General features: G+C 36.3%; 1 protein-coding gene across 3 annotated transcripts in view; it reads left to right on the forward strand.

Annotated features, from left to right (window-relative positions):
- The window catches only part of gabrb3 (gamma-aminobutyric acid type A receptor subunit beta3), a 68,194-nt gene extending 52,015 nt beyond the window's left edge, over positions 1-16,179 (forward strand). The window contains exons 8-10 of one of the 3 annotated variants that reach the window (XM_067459964.1): positions 7,278-7,522; positions 8,951-9,004; positions 14,042-16,179. In XM_067459964.1, coding sequence (XP_067316065.1) covers positions 7,278-7,522; positions 8,951-9,004; positions 14,042-14,389 — 647 coding nt within the window. In that variant the 3' untranslated portion in view covers positions 14,390-16,179. Of the gene's footprint in view, positions 1-7,277; positions 7,523-8,950; positions 9,032-14,041 lie in introns of all 3 variants that reach the window. The other 2 variants (XM_067459963.1, XM_067459965.1) reach the window with 2 other exon arrangements.
- Positions 16,180-19,698: the final 3,519 nt, after the last annotated feature.

Here is a 19,698-nt window from a genome sequence, read left to right on the forward strand (position 1 = left end):
AGGTCTGTGTGAAGGTATGCTTGTTCTGGTTAGGTAAGTCTGCGTTGAACTCTCTGTGCCGAGCTGAGTTTGATCCTCCCTTGCTGTGACCTGGTCATGCACAAATCAATGCAATGTGCTCCATGTGCAGCCCTCTTCTTCACACCAGAAAGCTGCTTTTGAGTTTATGTAAGCTAGGACAGGCATCCATCTGCCCACACATGTCCTCTCTCACTCTGGGGACTCAGGCCTTTACAGTGAGCACACAGTGGGAGTGAAGTGCCAACCATTTTCTTTGATCTGTATGGTTGTTAAATTGTATTCTACGTTCTAATATTCAACTCTTGTAATAAAGCTTGCCCGTAAAAGGTCTGAAAGACTAGACATGCTAATTTTAGTTGAACTTATGCATTTCTATGATAGCTCACCTTTTTTCAGGACATTTGTCGATGCTCTGTAGACTTCTGTGACAATTCTGTCAGCTTATAGGAATTTATGACAGACTGGTCATTTAAAATAGAACAGCTATTCCCAACCAAGCTCTTCAGCAGTAGGTAGATTTCATTATTGCTCTTTTTAAATTACAAATTAAAATAGAATAATATATAATAAAATAAAATGAATTTAATTCTTATATGCTTTGTTTAGTCATTTATTTAGGGTCAGTAACCTTTTTTATTTTTTATTCAACAAGAACAGTAAATTGATTTTTTTTTTTTTTTAAAGGGACAGGAAAGATATTGATTGAGTGTTTGATCCATCAAAAATATGACACTAAAGACTGGCATGATGGGTACTGAAAATTCAGCTTCATTTTAAAACAAATTAAAATAGAAAATCGTTATTTTAAGTTGTAATAGGTCGCAATATTACTGTTTTTGACTAAATAAATGCAGCCTTTATGAGCATAAGTGACTCTTTTTTTTTAAACAATAAAACATTTTGTCTTTTTGTATACACATTAAATTAATTTATAAAGCAAGAAAGCAAACTGTATATAAATTAAGATAAATATATGTATATTTAGCCTATATAAAGGCATCAGTAACGCAGATGGACTGTTATTAATAAATACTGTAGAAAATGTATTGTTTATTGTTAGTTTATGTTAGTTAATACATTAATTAATGTTAACAAATGAGTTAATTACAGTGTAACTATACATTTAAGTACTGAGTAATATAAAAGTAACTACATGTACTTATTGCAGGATTAGGGTTTGGTTTGGTTTTGGGGTAGTTTCATGTAATTACGCAAAATGTATATAACTTACACCGATCAGGCATAACATTATGACCGGAGAAGTGAATAACACTGATTATTTCATCATCACGGCACCTGTTAGTGGGTGAGATATTAGGCAGCAAGTAAACATTTTGTCCTCAAAGTTGATGTGTTAGAAACAGAAAAATGAGCAAGCATAAGGATTTGTGTGAGTTTGATAAGCGGCAAATTTGGATGGTTATACTACTGAGTCAGAGCATCTCCAAAACTGCAGCTCTTGTGGGGTGTTCCCAGTCTGCAGTGGTCAGGATCTATCAAAAGTGGTCCAAGGAAGGAACAGTGGTGAACCGGCGATAGGGTCATGGGTGGCCAGGGCTCATTGATCCATGTGGGAAGTGAAGGCGGGCTCGTGTGGTCCGATCAAACAGACGAGCTAATGTAGCTCAAATTGCTCAGAAGTTAATACTGGTTCTTACAGAAAGATGTCAGAATACACAGTTTGTTTTATGGGGCTGCATAACCGCAGACCAGTCAGGGTGCCCATGCTGACCCATGTCCAACGTGGATGGCTGGGTGCGTGTGTGTTGCTTACCTGGGGAACACATGGCACCAGGATGTACTATGGGAAGAAGGCAAGCCGTCGGAGGCAGTGATGCTTTGGGCAATGTTCTGCTGGGAAACCGTCGGTCCTGCAATCCATGTGGAAGTTACTTTGGCACGTACCACCTTAGCATTATTGCAGACCATGCACACCCTTTCATGGTCCCTGGTGGTGGCTGCGGCTGTTTCAGCAGGATAATTCAGCAAAAATGACACTGTGAAATAAAGAGTTACCAATGAGACCTTATTGTAAAGTGTTACCAAGATAGGCAAAGGTAGTGCATGACTTTATTTGACTAATGATGCTATAGGCATAATAAGTGCAGTAAAAAAAAGTAACAGTTTCTTTTTTTCTCTTTTTTTGGTTCTTCTTTACTTTACAAAGACAGTACATTACGCATTTACAGACAAGAGCCATCTTGGACCAGTCGAGCCACGAACGCTGTGCTAAGTGATGAACTGTGAACTGATAAACTGTGATGAAAGAAAACGTATCTCATATGGTCTGTTGTTTCCGGAAGAAAGTTAGTCAACCATATATTTTAATAAACAGATATAATTCATGCATTTCCATGTAATTAGAGCTCACAAACTTAATTCCAATCGACCAGCTCACTTAGCACAGCGTTCGTGGCTCGACTGGTCGAGTGGCTAAGATGGCTACTGTCTGTTTACGTGTGGTGTACTGTCTTTATAAAGTATCTTCTTATTAAGCTGTTTGTACACTTACGAAGTTCTCAATGCTTCGGTTTGCATGTAGGGACACTCATTATGCTACAGTGTTAGTGTGAGGCTATTTTGAGCCTTGTTAGTGGTATTAACTAGCGATTTCATTTTACTTGTCCTATGCCCCATATACAATCATTATAAGCCAATCTGTTTTTAAAAATAAAACTCTTTACATTCGATTTTCATTAAAACGCATCCCAGAGAACAATCTATTCAGTAACCATTTGTTATTTACCCCTAGGTAAATTTTTCACCGGAGTTTTCCTTTAAGACTTACTGCCAAAATCCAAGAAAAGATTTTTCACCTCATAATCCTGTACAGAAATCACTTTATTCAGTGGGAAACCCATTCACTGCAGCATTAGAGTGAACACTAAATTATTAAAGCCATTTAAATAGTCAGGAGACAAGAGAAAATAAGAAAAGCATGTACATTCTTTTAAAATACAATGTCTGAGATGTTCTGGGCAGTCAAGTCACTGAGCAAAGTGCCTGAATTGTAATTCCAGGAATTCTGCTAAATGTAACTTTAAATGTTAATGTGATGCTGCTCAGGGTAGAAACTAGGACATGACTGCTTTGCAGTCAGTTGACGAGACCCTTTTCTCGTTAACGAGGTAACGGCATTCCTTGGGGAGTGTGAATGTGACGGAGGCAAGGTCCCCTGTAAAGCACACTGCCCTGCACTAATTACACTTTAATTAGAGGAAAAACCCAAAGTAACAGTAACTTTAGTGCTCGAGATCTAAGCTGAGATCAGACTTGTCATAGTCGGGATGTACTCTCATCACTTCCTCTGTAGAGAGGTCTTCAAGTAGTTTTGCATTGCGATTTGGGGCAGAAGTTGGCAGTTTGTTTGAGAAATTAGCTCATATATGATGGAGTCTTGCTGTGTTTGTTGTGGAAGAGGTTAGTTCTTTGCAGGGCAACAGAAATATTGACAGTTCCATTTCTTGCTCCAGACATATTCACACTTAAGTCCCACCACAGCTACAGCAGAGTCAGCAACAAACATACTGATTTGAGTGGCAGCGCTACCCGGGAGCCGATGTTCATGAAGTAGATTTATGTCTAATCTGAAAATGAGATTTGCAGAAAGGTAAAACTACTAAATATGCAGAGTAAAGGCTGAAAAATCCCTACAAATGTTAAGGGATGGTCCATCTAAAAAGAAGTATTGTCATCACTCCCATCATGCCAAACCAAAAGTCACTTTCATTTTAAGATCACAAAGGAAGATATTTTGATCAAATTTGCGGTCCAAACTACTTCGAACCTCATTTAATGTTTGGACAAAAATACATTTTTCAAAACATATCCTCAAAATATGCATTTAGTTGTTTTTTGTTTCCTGCGTGACTTTATGCATCTTTCACAAATAATCATTTATAGGGTCATTTATAAATCACACAAGGCACCCAGATAGTACTAATCCTGTGGGAATAGTGCTTTTGACATTGTTTGCATACTGACAGTGACTTTTGTTTCTACATCAAGGCCATTTATAAGGACAAATCTCCTTAAAAACAGCTATAAGTAACATCAAGATACAGTATGTCACAACTAATCTCAGTTTCAGACAGCATGTCCTCAGACCGCCCACAGTCTGTTCACTGACCATCTGACTGATACATATTGCTCAAAAAACTGGAAAGCATTGGCAAGTTCCAATCTGATTGGCTGACTTCACACAAGTTGTGGGAGTGCAAGCCTGCAGGTTTTTTATTTATTATTTTTTTATCAGTCTGCCTGGAAACAACCATGTTTACAAGTTACTAGGTTGATAAAAGCGCTTATAACAATAAAATAATCCTGGTTAGTGGCATCAAATGAAAAAAAAAATATTCAGTGTTTTGTTATAGTATCAAGTAATAAACAGGCTAGATGTATAACTACAAACTACAGTGTTTTTTGAGTTAAAATGTGTATAAACTTTCTGATTACACATTTAATGCTATTTTTAGTGTCTCTACAAAAAAAAAATCATCCTTTTTCATGCCAGTTTGTTATTGTGGTATAGTCTGTTTAAGGAAAAAAACAATTTTATCTTTGGCCATCATTCCCCACAATTCACCACACATGAATGCCATCGCTTGTGAGAACTCTGAATAATGGCAGATTGCTGGTGTTTGGAAGAAGTTTGGAAAAATAAGAGCTATTTTATAGAGTGGGAGTTTGAACAGTATATGTGTTATCTTCTATGTGTGTGTGTGTGTGTGTGTGTGTGTGTGTGTGTGTGTGTTTGTTTGTACATATTCGAGTGGGTGTTTGTTTGAGCAGTTGGAGTATCGCTCCTCTTTGAACTCACAGTGATACTGACTCAGGATTGACTCAGTATAAACAGAATAGAGTATCACAGAATAGAATCAATAAAATGCATCGAAAATAGAAGAAACGCTATTGACTTTTCTATTTATATAATATAATCTATATTATAAGACATTCTTTTAAATATGAATCGCGTGTGGGAAAGCTTGCGGAAACAGAGGAAGACACTAAAGGGAAGAAAAAAAACAACAGTGCTGGGTTATTCTCTTCAGCTGTGGCCAAGTTGATCAGTCATGCTGTTTTATACCCTGTATGTTATTCTCGATTTCCCAGATCTGGCCTCGGTACAAATGAATCCAATCTAGTCGGCTAATTAGGTCAGTACTCACAAAATGCATAATATACAAAAGGGTGCAGTGCTGAGGCTTTGTAGTGGCAATTAAAGGTTCAGAGACTGTCAGTTATGTGATAAAACAGCATTTTATTTGGTATTGCAATCAATTATGAAGTTAACCAGGCTTCTGCCATCATAAGTGGATTATTCAAAGCTAGATTTATCAGTGTTGTGTAATTCCGTTTACTAAGCAGGGCTCGGATCTGGCATTTTAAACATTGTGACAGCACTCAATCTGTAGCGCCCATTCTCAGAGTCCAGATTCATGGTGGGCGTTGGAACAGAGGTGTCAAATGAGAGCGCTTTCATCCCTGGCTCCGTCCTTCCCTGAAATTTCAGTCAGTGTGTTCTGCCTTCCATAAGTTGGTACTTTCAAATTGCTTACACTTGGTTGTACTGAGACTGTGCGTCTGTGTAAACCTTGAAAGACCATACATTGTGACTGTTTAAAGGGATAGATCACCCGAAAGTGAAAATACTATCAACCCTTTTTTTCTGTAACAAAAAAAAACATTTTCTATTTTTGTTGCAAAATTAAATTAATATTTTAACTAAATTCTTACCCCGCCCGTTGCCAGCCAGCGCCAACATTTTTCATCATATTAACAAAACTTTTATGCTGACTTTAATATTTTGTTATATGAATATAACAAAAGAAACAATGACAGAGCCTCTTATTCTAGCTTCATGCATTCTTTTTAGTCCGCACTTGAATGTGGGTAACAATATTTTGCACAAATAAAATTACATTTTTGTCAAAGACTTAATTCGGATGGGATTTAGAACGATGTTCAAAACATAGATAGAGTAGATTGAATCCATCAACACCGCCAAAGCTTCACAGTTCAACATTTCATTCGGTAATGTTAGGCAGATTTGGTTAGCTTAGCTTAGTTAAGGTTAGCTTATATGTATGTAAGCAATCTTCTATCACTTGTTTCTTGTTTCTGTGCGCAAAACTGGCAAGTACAACAGTAACTTAATTTCACTTTAAAAAAATGTTAAAGTTAGTTGGACTTTCTTACTACTTTATTGCAGTTATGTTATCAAGCAACTTGCAGAAGTAGTAAGAAAGTGTAAGTTTTTTTTTTTTTCAAATTGATTATTCTGTGGTCGATTGTTCACACTTTGCGTGAAGTCACAACTTAAAAGTTTAGTTCACCCAAAAATGAAATTGATGTCATTAATGACTCACCCTAATGTCGTTCCACACCCGTAAGACCTCCGGTCATCTTCGGAACACATTTTAAGATATTTTATATTTAGTCCGAGAGCATATCTAAGTGTCTGCACACTATACTGTCCATGTCCAGGAAGGGAATAAAAACATCATCACAGTAGTCCATATGTGACATCGGATAGTTTATTTAGAATCTCTTGAAGCATGGAAAATACATTTTGGTCCAAAAATAGCAAAAGCTACGACTTTATTCAGCATTGTCTTCTCTTCCAGGTTTGTTTTCAATCCTCAAATAAAGATTTGAACGGCTTTGAATCAGCGCATTGATTCATGATTCGGATTGCCAATGTCATGTGATTTCAGCAGTTTGACACACGATCCGAAGTATTAATCAATACGTTGATTCATAACCGTTCTAATCTTTATTTGAGGATTGAAAACAAACGCGGAAAGAAGACAATGCTGAATAAAGTCGTAGTTTTTGTTATTTTTGAACAAAAATGTATTTTCGATGCTTCAAGAGATTGTAATTAACCAACGGATGTCACATATGGACTACTCTGATGATGTTTTTATTCCCTTTCTGGACATGGACAGTAAAGTGTGCATACACTTAGATATGCTGTCGGACTAAATATAAAATATCTTAAAATGTGTTCTGAAGATGAACGGAGATCTTACGGGTGTGAAACGACATTAGGGTGAGTCAATAATGACATCCATTTCATTTTGGGTGAACTAACCCTTTAACACGGTCACTAGTTAAACAACAATACTGGAAAAACTTGTCAACGGTAGGGAAGCATTGTGTCCTAAAATTACAGAAAAAATATTATCAATGGAAGGGAAAGGGTTAATATTACTTAAATATAATTAATAATAAATCAAATATTTCCCATACAGGTATTACCACTGTGCTGACCATGACCACCATCAACACCCACCTGAGGGAAACACTGCCGAAGATCCCGTATGTCAAAGCCATAGACATGTATCTGATGGGCTGCTTCGTCTTTGTCTTCTTGGCTCTGCTGGAATATGCTTTTGTCAACTACATTTTCTTTGGACGAGGGCCTCAGATGCAAAAGAAATTGGCTGAGAAAGCTGAGAAAGCCAATAACGACCGCAGCAAGTATGACGGCAACAAGGTAAAAGTCATTTTTATCTGGCGCAATGCCAGTGTGAAGAATGACTGTTTTGTGTGCTAAAGAATTGAGTGTTAGATTTTCTTTTCTTTTCCCCCTCTCTTTTTTATTATTTTTTTTTATAAAAGGTTGTGGTATGGTCATCCTGGGGGAGACAATACAAAGGCAAAATGGGGAAAAAACTAGAATGGGACTTTTCTAAGTAACAGTAATAAAGTTTATGATAATGCTTATTCAAAAAGCAATGCATTTCTTACAGAATTAAGTAACAATGCAACATCATTAACTGACACCACTACAAAAATAAAAGAAAATAACATTTGTAAAATCTCTTAAAATGCTTTGGACAAACTTGGGTCATGCTACACTGGTTGCTACCTGATAAAATGAAAGAGGTCCTATTATGCCACTTTTTACAAAATGTAAATTAAGTCTCTGGTGTCCCCAGAATGTGTATGTGAAGTTATAGCTCAAAATACCCACGGATCATTTTTATAGCATGTTAAAATTTTCACTTCAAAATTTTCAAAATCACTTTTTTTAAGGGTTAGGAAAATGGGCTTTTTTGTGTGTGCCCTTTTAAATGCAAATGAGCTGCTGCTCCCAGCCCCCTTTCAGAAAGAGGGCGGAGCTTCAAGAGCTTGTGTTAGACTTGCTGGCACTAAAATAATTAAAATAATCCTTAAAGGAACACTCCACCGTTTTTAGAAATAGGGCTTATTCAACTTTTTTCCTACATTTAGATATGTGGCAAATGCAGTACAAATAGCGATGCAGATTAAGACTAGGCCATTTCCTAGGCAGATATTGACTTGGGACTATATTATGGGGAAGCACAGGCGAAGCACTTCTACTTTTGCGCAGAGATATCACGCCACACATTGTGATCGCTGAACAGCCAGAGGACGTGAGGATGAAAGACGTGATAACTCTGCACCCAAGTAGCAGTGTGCTTCCCCATAATATAGTCCCAAGTCAAAAATGCAAAAATTGCATTTGCCCACACATCTAAATGTAGGAAAGAAGTTGAATAAACCCTATTTCTAAAAACAGTTGAGTGTTCTTTTATTATTAAAAAAAATTTAAGCAACAATTTTGCTAAACTGTAAGCCATTTCCATGTTAGACTTAGATGCTGTGTTCTTTATTACTTTGACATCTTAGTTTACTTTATTTAAGACACTCCCAGTCCTTGTGAATGTCAGTATTCTTCTTGCAGTTGTTTAACCCTGGAATATTGTGTCAGAAATATGGCCACTGACATTTAGGTGTGAATAGTTGTGCAGCAACAACAACAATGTCCTGAAATATGTCATTTTTTTTCCTTGAATCAAAAGACAAATTCCAGACTCAAGTTGAGTTTTTTGAGGTTAAAGCATTTGTGCTGAAGTTCAGATGGAGGACAAACTCTTGTTTGTGCTTTTCTGACCAGTCTGTTCAAGAGGGAGGCAACTGCAAGCCATCATCTGTTAAACAGTCCAATCAGGTACAAGGCCACCGTCACTCACGAGGGGTGAGTGTGTGTATTGCTGGATGTTTTGTCAACGTTTGTAAGCTTCGTCCTGAACACCTCCTAGCAATTTCCCTCTCATTTAGTGCAAACAGTGTTTCTCAACTGGTGGGACGTCAGTCTGTTTCACAGCAGCGGAAAATAGGCTTATATTAACTTTTAAAGGGGAGGAGAAAATGCTTTAAAATGTGTTGTATTATTAATGTTCAAGGCGGTTTTCAATCAGACTCTTTGTACCTCTCACTTTGTAGAATATAGACAGATTAAATAGATCTATATTTTTACTGTAGAGCATGAAACATCAAAATACGTGTGTGTGTGTGTGTGTGTGTGTGTGTGTGTGTGTGTGTGCGTGCGTGCGTGAGTGCGGGCGTGCGTGCGTGCGTGCGTGCGTGCGTGCGTGCGTGCGTGCGTGCGTGTGTGTGCTGGGTAATCGATTAATCATGATTAATTGCACCCAAAATAAAAGTTTGTATTTACACAATATATGTGTGTACTGTGTATAATTATTCTGTATATATAAATACACACAAGTGCATGTATATATTTAATAAATATTTGCATGTATACTGTATATTTATATAATTTATCTTATATTAATGTATTTAAGTTATATATATATATATATATATATATATATATATATATATATATATACACATGCATGTGTGTGTATTTATATATAATATATACATATTTATTATACACAGTACATATGTAAACAAACTTTGCGAATCATTGTGTATGTACTGTGTATAATTGTGCTTGTGTGTGTGTGTGCATATATATGCACACACACACACACAAAATTGTTTTGTTTTGTTTTTTCTTAACACATTACAGACATTTATTTTGTACAAAATTTAGTTGGGTCGCTACTTGATGTTCAATGTGAAATGTGGGTCCTGATTCTAAACCAGTTGAGAACCACCGAAAAGACTAAAAAACTTATTTTGTTCATCTTGCTTTTTTCTTCCTCCATATGTAATGGTGTGATTTGTGGTCCAGTTAAAATGTCGGCCAGATTATCATAAAATTCACTTGTCATGTGTCCTTCATTCAGTTGAATATTCTGCTTCAGTACCTCATAACACAATATACCCACCGTACTCGAGTTCTATTGCTGTTTTCTCATTTGCCCCATCACAAACACTGATCAAGATTATGAAGTGAGCTTGCAAGATATTTTTACAAGAATGTATTTCTGAATTATTTATTACTGCAGAGACTCAGAGGTAGCAGTAAATAAACAATATATCATGGAGAGACCTCCTCTTGAGAAATAACCTGAGTTTGTTGTTCAACAAAATAGCAATTACTTCTGTCATTTAGCAATGGGAGTTTCTCTCTCTCTCTCTCTCTCTCTCTCTCTCTCTCTCTCTCTCTCTCTCTCTCTCTCTCTCTCTCTCTCTCTCTCTCTCTCTCTCTCTCTCTCTCCTTGTTTCGAACTGCTATTTTAATTAATTTCTTAGAGAAAAAAGGTTTTGTGAATTTTTTATTTTTGCTCAAACGTTTTTGCAGGTCATGTGACGCATTCTAGTTTCGTTTTTTGTTTTAAGTAAAACTGTCAGGGTTCCCACTCATACTGGAATATTAATGACAAATTGTCCAGTCCTGGAAAACACATGGACAATTTGAGAAAATGTAAAATCTTGTCCTGAAATTTGTTTTTTAACGTTTATTCGTTTTTTCTTTTTAGCTGAGTACAAATAGTTTATCACTGGCCCAAACATTTAGCGCTAGTTGCAGTTTGTGATGTTCAGGAAAGCTGAGTTTTGACATGTAAGTGTAGTATTTTCAGTGATGATGTTCAGTGATTTTTTGCCATTTGCAGCAGTCAGCTAATGCTATTAACTGCGGTAGTCAGTAATTGTTAACTGGTTAGCAGCTTAATATGCAATTGTGTGTTATAAAGTCAGAATTGCATGATATAAAGTTGCAGTTGTGTTATAAAGTCAAATTTGCAAGAAATAAACTTTCAATTGTGTGTTATAAAGTCAGAATGGCGAGATATAGTCAAAATTGTGACATGACCTTGGAATTCTTTTTTCTTACATTTGTGAGTTTATATCTCGCAATTCTGACCTTTTTTTGTGCAATTGTGTTAAAACGTCAGAATAGTGATATAAAAGTCGAAGAACAAAAACTGTTTTGTAATTACCTTTACTTTTTATTTTGTGGCAGAAACAAGCTTCCGTAGTCATAATGTATGATTAAGAGCTCCTATTAAATACAGTTTTTATAGTTAAGACATGGCAATAAACTGTATGCCTTTTAAATACTTTGGCTTGCCTGGCAAGCCAGACCCACATCAAGATGTTTGGTCTGGAACCAAACATTGGAGACCAAACCTCCATTGGTTTGGTCTCCATTGACAGGGCTCAATCCGAGGGGCGGGATAAACGATTGTCTTTCAAACTCCCTCTGCACGCGATAGGATAGCGCTACAACCAACCAGAGCAACGAAGGTGAAGCAGAGCTATTGATAGATTTAAACTTTCGCCATATACACGCAACTCTGTACACATCTTCCCTTCTTAGGCTTCAGTGCCATTCTTTGTTCTTTTCTCAAAGAAAAGCTTAAATTCACATGTTCCAGAGTCGCGGTCAAAGCTTATTATAAAGACCGCCGTTCGCCAGTTTCTGTGTTTACAAGAAGCACGCAGAACCTCCGCAACTCGGCCATCATTATGTTTAGCCCCCCCACCGACTCTATACACGATGTGATTGGCCTGACCAGAGTTTGTTTTTTCCAGCTCAAAAGTCTATGGAGAGTTCCTAGACAACACTCGCTGCAAATCAGATTTGCTGCCGCTAGGGTGCATCTAGATTTCTAGGCTAGACTTTGGCACTATTTGGCATGAATTCCAGTCGTAGTAAAATTTCAAATATCCTGGAAAAGTCCTGGAAAATAATCGCTGAGTTGGAACCCTGAACTGTGTTGTTTTTTTAATTATTGAAATCAGCTAGTGTGTATATTTTATTAAATGTAAATTTGTGTGTAATTTCCTTTCGCTGTTTCCTTATGAATTGTGTTATGTGTATGTGCCGTATAATAAACAAGCTTTTGTTGTTGATAAAAATAACAAAGAGACAAATATATTGCTTTTCAGGACTCCCTCATGCCGCCTAGGTTACATTAAAGTGTAATAGATGAGAAATGTTGCTTTCGAAATATGATTCTTGTGAGGTTAACAACTTTCCCAACTTGTTCTTATTTACACTTGCTCTGATTCTGCTCATTAACAAAACATCCATTTATAACCTAAATATGATTTGACATTACAATTGTACAACGTTTATACAGATTATTACTTTTTGAAATTTGTGGTTTGTTTAGAGCACTTCACTGTTATATTGTTACTGCAATTATGCATTAGCGTGTTGATGTTTTGTAGTACCATATATACAGTATGGAGTATGCTGTTGAATTCTGTATGTGGTACTGGAGAGCAGCACTTCAGCATTAATTAAACTCTGTGTCATGTGCCTATGGCAGTGCTTTACATGTATACCATTATTATTTTCTTGTGAGCATTCCAACGTAGTGGATACATAATGTAACTGAATAATCGTGAATCTTATTTAAAGTGACATGATAAAACATGGCCACATAAATCTAGTTGTCTTTCATTTTTGTGCAAAGAACTGTTTTGAAGAATATAGCACACTTGACTCTTCCCATTGAAGGCTCTTTCATTTTTTATGTGTCATGTGAACGCCTCCATTGTAGCTTGTCTAACTGTCTAACTGTCTTGTTTTACTGTCTAACTAACCACAAAATCCTCACTTTTCAAAAACACTTCCCCTTTCCCTTGCAGAGAAAAAAGTACTTTGATAATGTCTTAGTAGTTTTGGGGGGTTTATTGTGTAATTGACTTTCATATCACAGTTTTTTTTTTTTGCCCTGTAAAGTCTGAAATATTAAATAATAGTCATTACTTACAATAAGTTTTCATTAGTTAAAAACTTTAGTTAGCATGAACTAAGAATGATGTTAACTAAGAATTAATGCTCCCGTCAACATTTACTAATACTTTTTTTACAATGAACTAATACAATGTATGACTGTATTTTTTATTAAATATATTAACAAATAAGTAATATTGCATTGTATTGTAACAAATGTATCACTCATTGTTAGTTCATGTTATTCATTATGCTAACTCTTTTCCCGCCAGTGTTTTGCACAGCTCGTCCTGGGTTGACATTTCATTAACATTAGGCAGTTTTGATTTATATGCTGTTTAATGTTGATGATCGCGTTATTTTACAAATGCATATGATTACATATGACATCGCATGTTACTGTATCTTCTTCTCTTGTGTTTTCAACTATGTTTTCAATGAGATTTAGTACTCTTTTAGAAGATGTGCCATAGCGCCACCTCCCATATAATGATGAAAATATGAAATTCTGTCAATGGCCGGAAATAGCATTCTTACAAATGATGGAAATTTCCATCAATGCCAGGGAAAGAGTTAACTAGTGTTAACGAGACCTCATTGTAAAGTGTTACCAAAAATCTAATTGCTTTTTAAATGGAATAGTTTATTCAATCTATATATATATATATATATATATATATATATATATATATATATATATATATATATATATATATATATATATATATATATATATATATATATATATATATATATATATATATATATATATATATATTTACATATGTAAATATGTATGTGTATATATATATATATATATATATATATATATATATATATATATATATATATATATATATATTCATATGTGTTTTTTGTTCTTAAAGGAAAAGTTTTCTGTCATTATTTACTCACCCTCAGGTTGTTCCAAACCTGTTTGGTTAGAGAAACTCTTTAAAGTGTCCTCTTTTGTGTTCAGCAGAATACAGTAATTCATACACGTTTGGAACAAAGTGAGGTTGAGTACAATTTTGGGTGAACCACCCCTTTAATAGTAGATATTCTAGAGATAAACTTGGTAACACGGACTGTCTCTGCTTGCAGATGGATTCCCAGGGAAATATCCTTCTGACCACCCTGGAGATTCACAATGAGGTGGCCGGGAACGAGATCACCACCAGCGTCAGCGAAGCCCGAAACTCCACTTCAATGGTGTTCGATAACTCAGGGATCCAGTATCGCAAACAGAGCACAGCGCGGCCCGAGGGCCGTCACAGCATGGACAGGAACGCGCAGTCGAAGAAACCGCGGCTACGCAGACGCTCTTCCCAGCTCAAAATCAAAATCCCTGACCTCACAGACGTGAACGCCATCGATCGATGGTCACGGATAATATTTCCCTCAGCGTTCTCCCTTTTCAATTTGATCTACTGGCTGTATTATGTGAATTAGGCCTCAGACGTCAATGGGCTTTTTTGCCCCTTCACAATTTTTTCATGTTGCCAAGTGGAAAATTAAACTTTTTTTTGTTTTTTTGTTTTTTTGCTCTGACGTACTTAAGGGACGTACTTACACGCCATATAAACCAAGGTTTTTCTACATTTGAACCCTTATGTTGTTGCAGAGGGTTCTGATCAAATGCTACCTGCACTAAAACGGCCGTCTCATCATATGCCCATCACATACAGTACATATGTACTGGGAAAAAAAACATACCCATTCACATACACACAAGATCAGTTTTCTAAAGACTATCTCTGTACATACGTTGCAATTTTTGAAGCCACGGGACTTCCGCATGATGCACTCAGAGCTGTCTTTAATTTGTACATGTTGAAATGTTATTAACATTGAAAGATGCTAATTGCAAATGTTTCATGCCAATAAGTCTTTATCGTCAGAGCGCAGGTGATCAATATTAAAAGAAGATTATATTGTTGTGGAAATGCACTATAACGAGATTGTTGGTCAAATCACGTCTTCGGTTCCAGAGCTTGCTGAGTAAACAACATCTGTACTAAACATTGCCGTTATGATCTTATTTAGACAAAGTTTGTATATAATCATGTTATGGTATGCTTTTGGAACATGATTTCCATCCGCCTTGGGTTGATATGATTATACACCACTTTTTGCAATCATCATGTAAAGTGCTTCAGTACATGTAAGATAAGATAATAATTGTACACTTATCTCATTTTAAGGATATCAAAAATGAGGAAAAAGAACTGCAAATGTGGAATATTTAAATCAGGGCCTGCAAAGGATTTCCATGATGCCATCATGAACATCAAATATAAGTAGACGGACAATCCTAACATTGTATTTTGCTTTTTGTTAGTAGACGTGTAGCAATTAATTTCTGATTTTGAAGTGAGAGTGGGTTTGGGTGTTTTATTCCCCTCCATTTTTTAAAGAATGCCTGAGTCATTTCCGATATCGTTCTAGGCCTTATGTAAACATCGTATGGCCCATTTACAACACATCACTTTCTTTTCTTTCCTTTCCGGTTAGGGCTATTTAAGGGAATTTTATTTAAGGTAAATGGACAAGCTCTTAATGCATTTGAGGGAATTGTATGTTGGCACCAATACACAACTTGTCTCAGGTTCTCTTCCAACATGATAATGGTCCGTATTTTTCTGATTGCCAGTATTCACATCATATTTGTTGTGATTCATTTGTATTATATCTTTGTGTACAGCAACAATTAATACATAGCAGATTTAGACAGCATGATATTGTTTGCATTTAGAGATTCTACATTGATTGTATCTGATTTTGTTTCGTCAGATTTCTTTACCACCGGTCATATGCACTCACACTATTTCAGGGGCCGAAAACTGCTGTCTGGTTAGAGAGTAACGTTGTATACCCATGCTTGCAAACCATCTAAATATATTTATGAATCTCATTAAAATATCCCGTATGTCCTGTTGACGCGTCATTTCAACAGGTTGCTTTGCAGTTGCATTGTGTCAGTAGATGCTCATTAATTCTTGAATTACTTTCCTTTTCTCTTATATTGTATGTTGTAAATATATAACCCACATTCCACATGTGTGACCCATTTCTTTCTTTCCTTTTTTTTCTAATATTCACTTTTGAGGTTTTATTCTGTACAGTAGTCCACCTCACAAATGAGCAGATCTCTATTTATGAAATGTGTTTAAATGATTAGATAATTGAGGGGTGAATGTCCAGTGGACAATAAGGAAATGGAATAAATTTTACTCTTTCAAGTAATTGGTTTTGCCTTATTTCAAATTCTAATTAGGGCTTTTTAATATATTTGAATTATTGGCATTATCAACATCATGCATAATTTAATCTGCGTCATCATTTTAAGCCGTTTTGACCTAGAAACCCATTTTGAATTAAATGCACTAAATAAGAAGATATAATGCTCTTTTTTAATATAGTGTAATGATATGTGATATCATTTTAGTGATATGCTCTTCTGTAGAGTTAATTTTTCTAGCTGTAACTGGCGATACTGCAAGTACGATTACGGCACTTCAGTGGGGAATTCGGCCGCCCCATGGAGAAAATCGCATTGGGCTATTTTTGGGCTACTTTTCATATTTTTGGGATACTTTTGTTGCACATACCTGGAAACCAAGAGCTATGGACATTTGAATGAGAGGTAACATCAGAACTTATGTTCGCAAGCTGTTTTATTGACTTGGGGGGGGGGGGGGGGCACACTGATTGGGTGATTACAAAGGTACTCTTATCATTCAACAAACCTGATGTTCATTCTTGGGTTTTTCAGGCTATAACTAATAAAGAGGGCATAATTACAGCCATGCATGATCTTGTTATAACGTTTGAATGGAACACAAGAGCATCTAAGCAACATTTATTGTCTGGATTTAGTAATGAAGTTGGACGTGCACTCAAAAAATAAACTTTCACTGTTGTTAGTTTCACTCAAATCATCCTTGTTCACATTACTTAAAAAGTTCATGTAACTACATGAACTTAAATTTACTGAGTTATTATTACAAAAAATTTGTATTATCATCTTTACTCAATAAGTGTTTGTTCGGTTAACTCGGTTAAGCTGAGTGAAATGAACAAACTGGGCAGTAGATCTGTATTTCCCAGCATGCTTCGTAGGGGACTGCATTAGAAGAGTACATCAGGGATAAATGTTATTTTATGTGTTTTCAAGTAAAGGGAATGATATTAGTGTTTAATGTTATGTTGGACATTTATAGGAGTTTCTGTAATTTTTTTGTTATCATTATGCAGAAGAGTGGTGCCTGTGTTTACTCTGTGGGCACTATATGCACATATTTATTGGATGGAATGCCTACCCACAAGTACATTTAATTTGTCCAATGAGTTACTTTTGCATTTTGTTCCTAATAATATGCTTGTTATTTAATAGTTTTCCACTTACACTTGTAGAGCAAATAGTAAATTTAATAAGGTAAATTAAATAGATAAATGTTCACCTTACATAATGCACTTTTATAAATTTAACATAACATTATTAAGTAAACTGCACATATAAATATTATGTAACAGTCAGCTTTACTTGAATTTCTTTTGTTCATATAATTAAATTGTTATTTGTAAAAATGACTCAATGTAGACGCTGTGTTTTTAGTAAATTCAGCAAGTCATTTTTGAGTGTGTAAAACTGAGACTTTGTTTCATTACGCATAGCTTAAAACTCCTAGCCTAGAAATCTAGACTTGCTTCTCTAAAAGTGGCTCTGAAATATTTAGAGCTGGTGACTGTGTGGGTTGTTTAGCTTAACTTTCATGTTCATCAAACTATTCTGTCACAAGTCTTGCTGTGTGTATGTGTGCATTATTATGCCAATACATGGCACCTCCTTCAGAGTACAAAGTTGGAACCATTAGGTGCACGTGTTACCGGTCCTACTCGACCCACTCTGAGCAGGATGCGAACTAGGCGCTAACAACTATGCTAAAGATCGCAGCCGCTAGCTCGCCTCTTAAGGCCAGGGGAGTGAGGTTTATATGCACAGCTCTTACTGGCCTAAACCTTACTCCCCTCGGGTCACGGCACCAAATGTAACTAGTCCTACTCAATCCGCTCTGAGCAGGATTCACACTGGAGTCTCTTGTGGGAGGCGTGTGTGCGAACAAGGACACTAAAGACAGCAGCTGCCAACGAGCCTCGAGACCAGGGGAGTGAGGTTTACATGCACAGCTCTTACTGGCCTCCATCTGTTACACTCTCTCCTAAACCTCACTCCCATCCGGGTCACAACACCAAATGTATCCGGTTTTTGTCCCGCTCAATAGCGGGATTCAAACCGATGTCTTTGGCGTCAGAGGCAGGTATGCTAACAATGGGTGCGTTTACATGCACGTTCTTAAAGCTACACAGTGTGATATTTTCCCCCATCTAGCGGGGAAAAGGTATATGACCATTCAGTGAATATTAGTTTCTGTTCCTCTCAATTCTGATTTCGTTTCAACTCCTACGGTGGCCAATTTAGTCCAAGATTAACATTGCAATCCCCCTCTTCACATTCGAGACGGTGCCATCGAGTGTTAAAACGCGTAAGGCGAAGCTTGATTTTACGGGTATGTCCCTCTTTGGCTAATGTAGTTTCAAGATGTAGGAGCAACATGGCGACCAGCATTCGAACCCCTCACCCGTATGTATTTTCAATGGCATATTATAAACTTACGAGAATACTTTATTACTTGAATAAAGTAAATATAAATTAATGAGCACATATATTTTTGAAAGAACTAAGTGTTTTTAGCTAAGAATAAACTAAAAAAGTTACACAGTGTAGCTTTAAGCCGATTATGCCTAATAAGCATGGAACATGGTCATTTAAACGCGGTAACCCATTTTCTTTAATCGGAGTAAGATCATAAATGGTTTAAGCATAAACCAGTTGAGACAGGTATTTTTTTGCATCTTACCCCAATTTTGCGTGGCATGCAAACGTATTAACCTGCTTTCTGTCGGCTTATTGAAGTGCTAGTTTTGGTGGAAATAGGAGAGTCAAGGTGTGCATTTAATTCTGCAGTGAGTTGGGCAATGTTTTTATGTTTTTTTGGATACAATCAGGGTTAGTACCTGGTCGTCCCTTTCAGAAAGCTTTCTCTTGCGTTGACAGTTACTCCTGTTGGATGTGGGTTATCCTACATATTGGTATGCTGACATTACCCTGGATACCATAGCTCTCGATACACCAAGACTTGCTGTCCTCGTCACAGATAAACCAGCACAACGCACACCAACAATTTGTCCTTGTTTTTTTCCTGATATGCTTCACATTATGTTGTGTGGATTGCAATATTTTATGCAGCTTTGCTATTGCTCTGCCAATTCAACACTTTGCTATTACAATTGGACTGTAAAATCAGTGAAGATTGGCCACATACACATAAGATGTGAAACTTCCAACACCATATTGGCCAGTGTTTCAGTTTGATTGTCCAACCCCTGTATATTTTATCACAATAACACTTTATCAGGTGTTTTGAAATGGCATATTGGACAAACTTGCATCAAGTTTGCAAATCCTGAGCAAAACACTACATCATGCATTCAATTTAATAGTAATGCAAAGGCAGTATGAGAGGAATAATAACTCTGAATACAAACTCAAGCTTACTTTATTGGGTTTGAACTTTGTTAGGAACTTTGAGATTAGAACAGCAGGAACTAAAGAAAAAAAAGAGAAAAATGAAACAAACAAAAAAGTAGAGCAAAACTAAAAATCAGCAGGACATTGTTCTCAAAGTCAATAAAAACAT

The sequence above is a fragment of the Pseudorasbora parva genome, chromosome 12, assembly GCF_024679245.1.
Source record: "Pseudorasbora parva isolate DD20220531a chromosome 12, ASM2467924v1, whole genome shotgun sequence".
In the NCBI taxonomy this organism is placed as follows: Eukaryota; Metazoa; Chordata; class Actinopteri; order Cypriniformes; family Gobionidae; genus Pseudorasbora; species Pseudorasbora parva.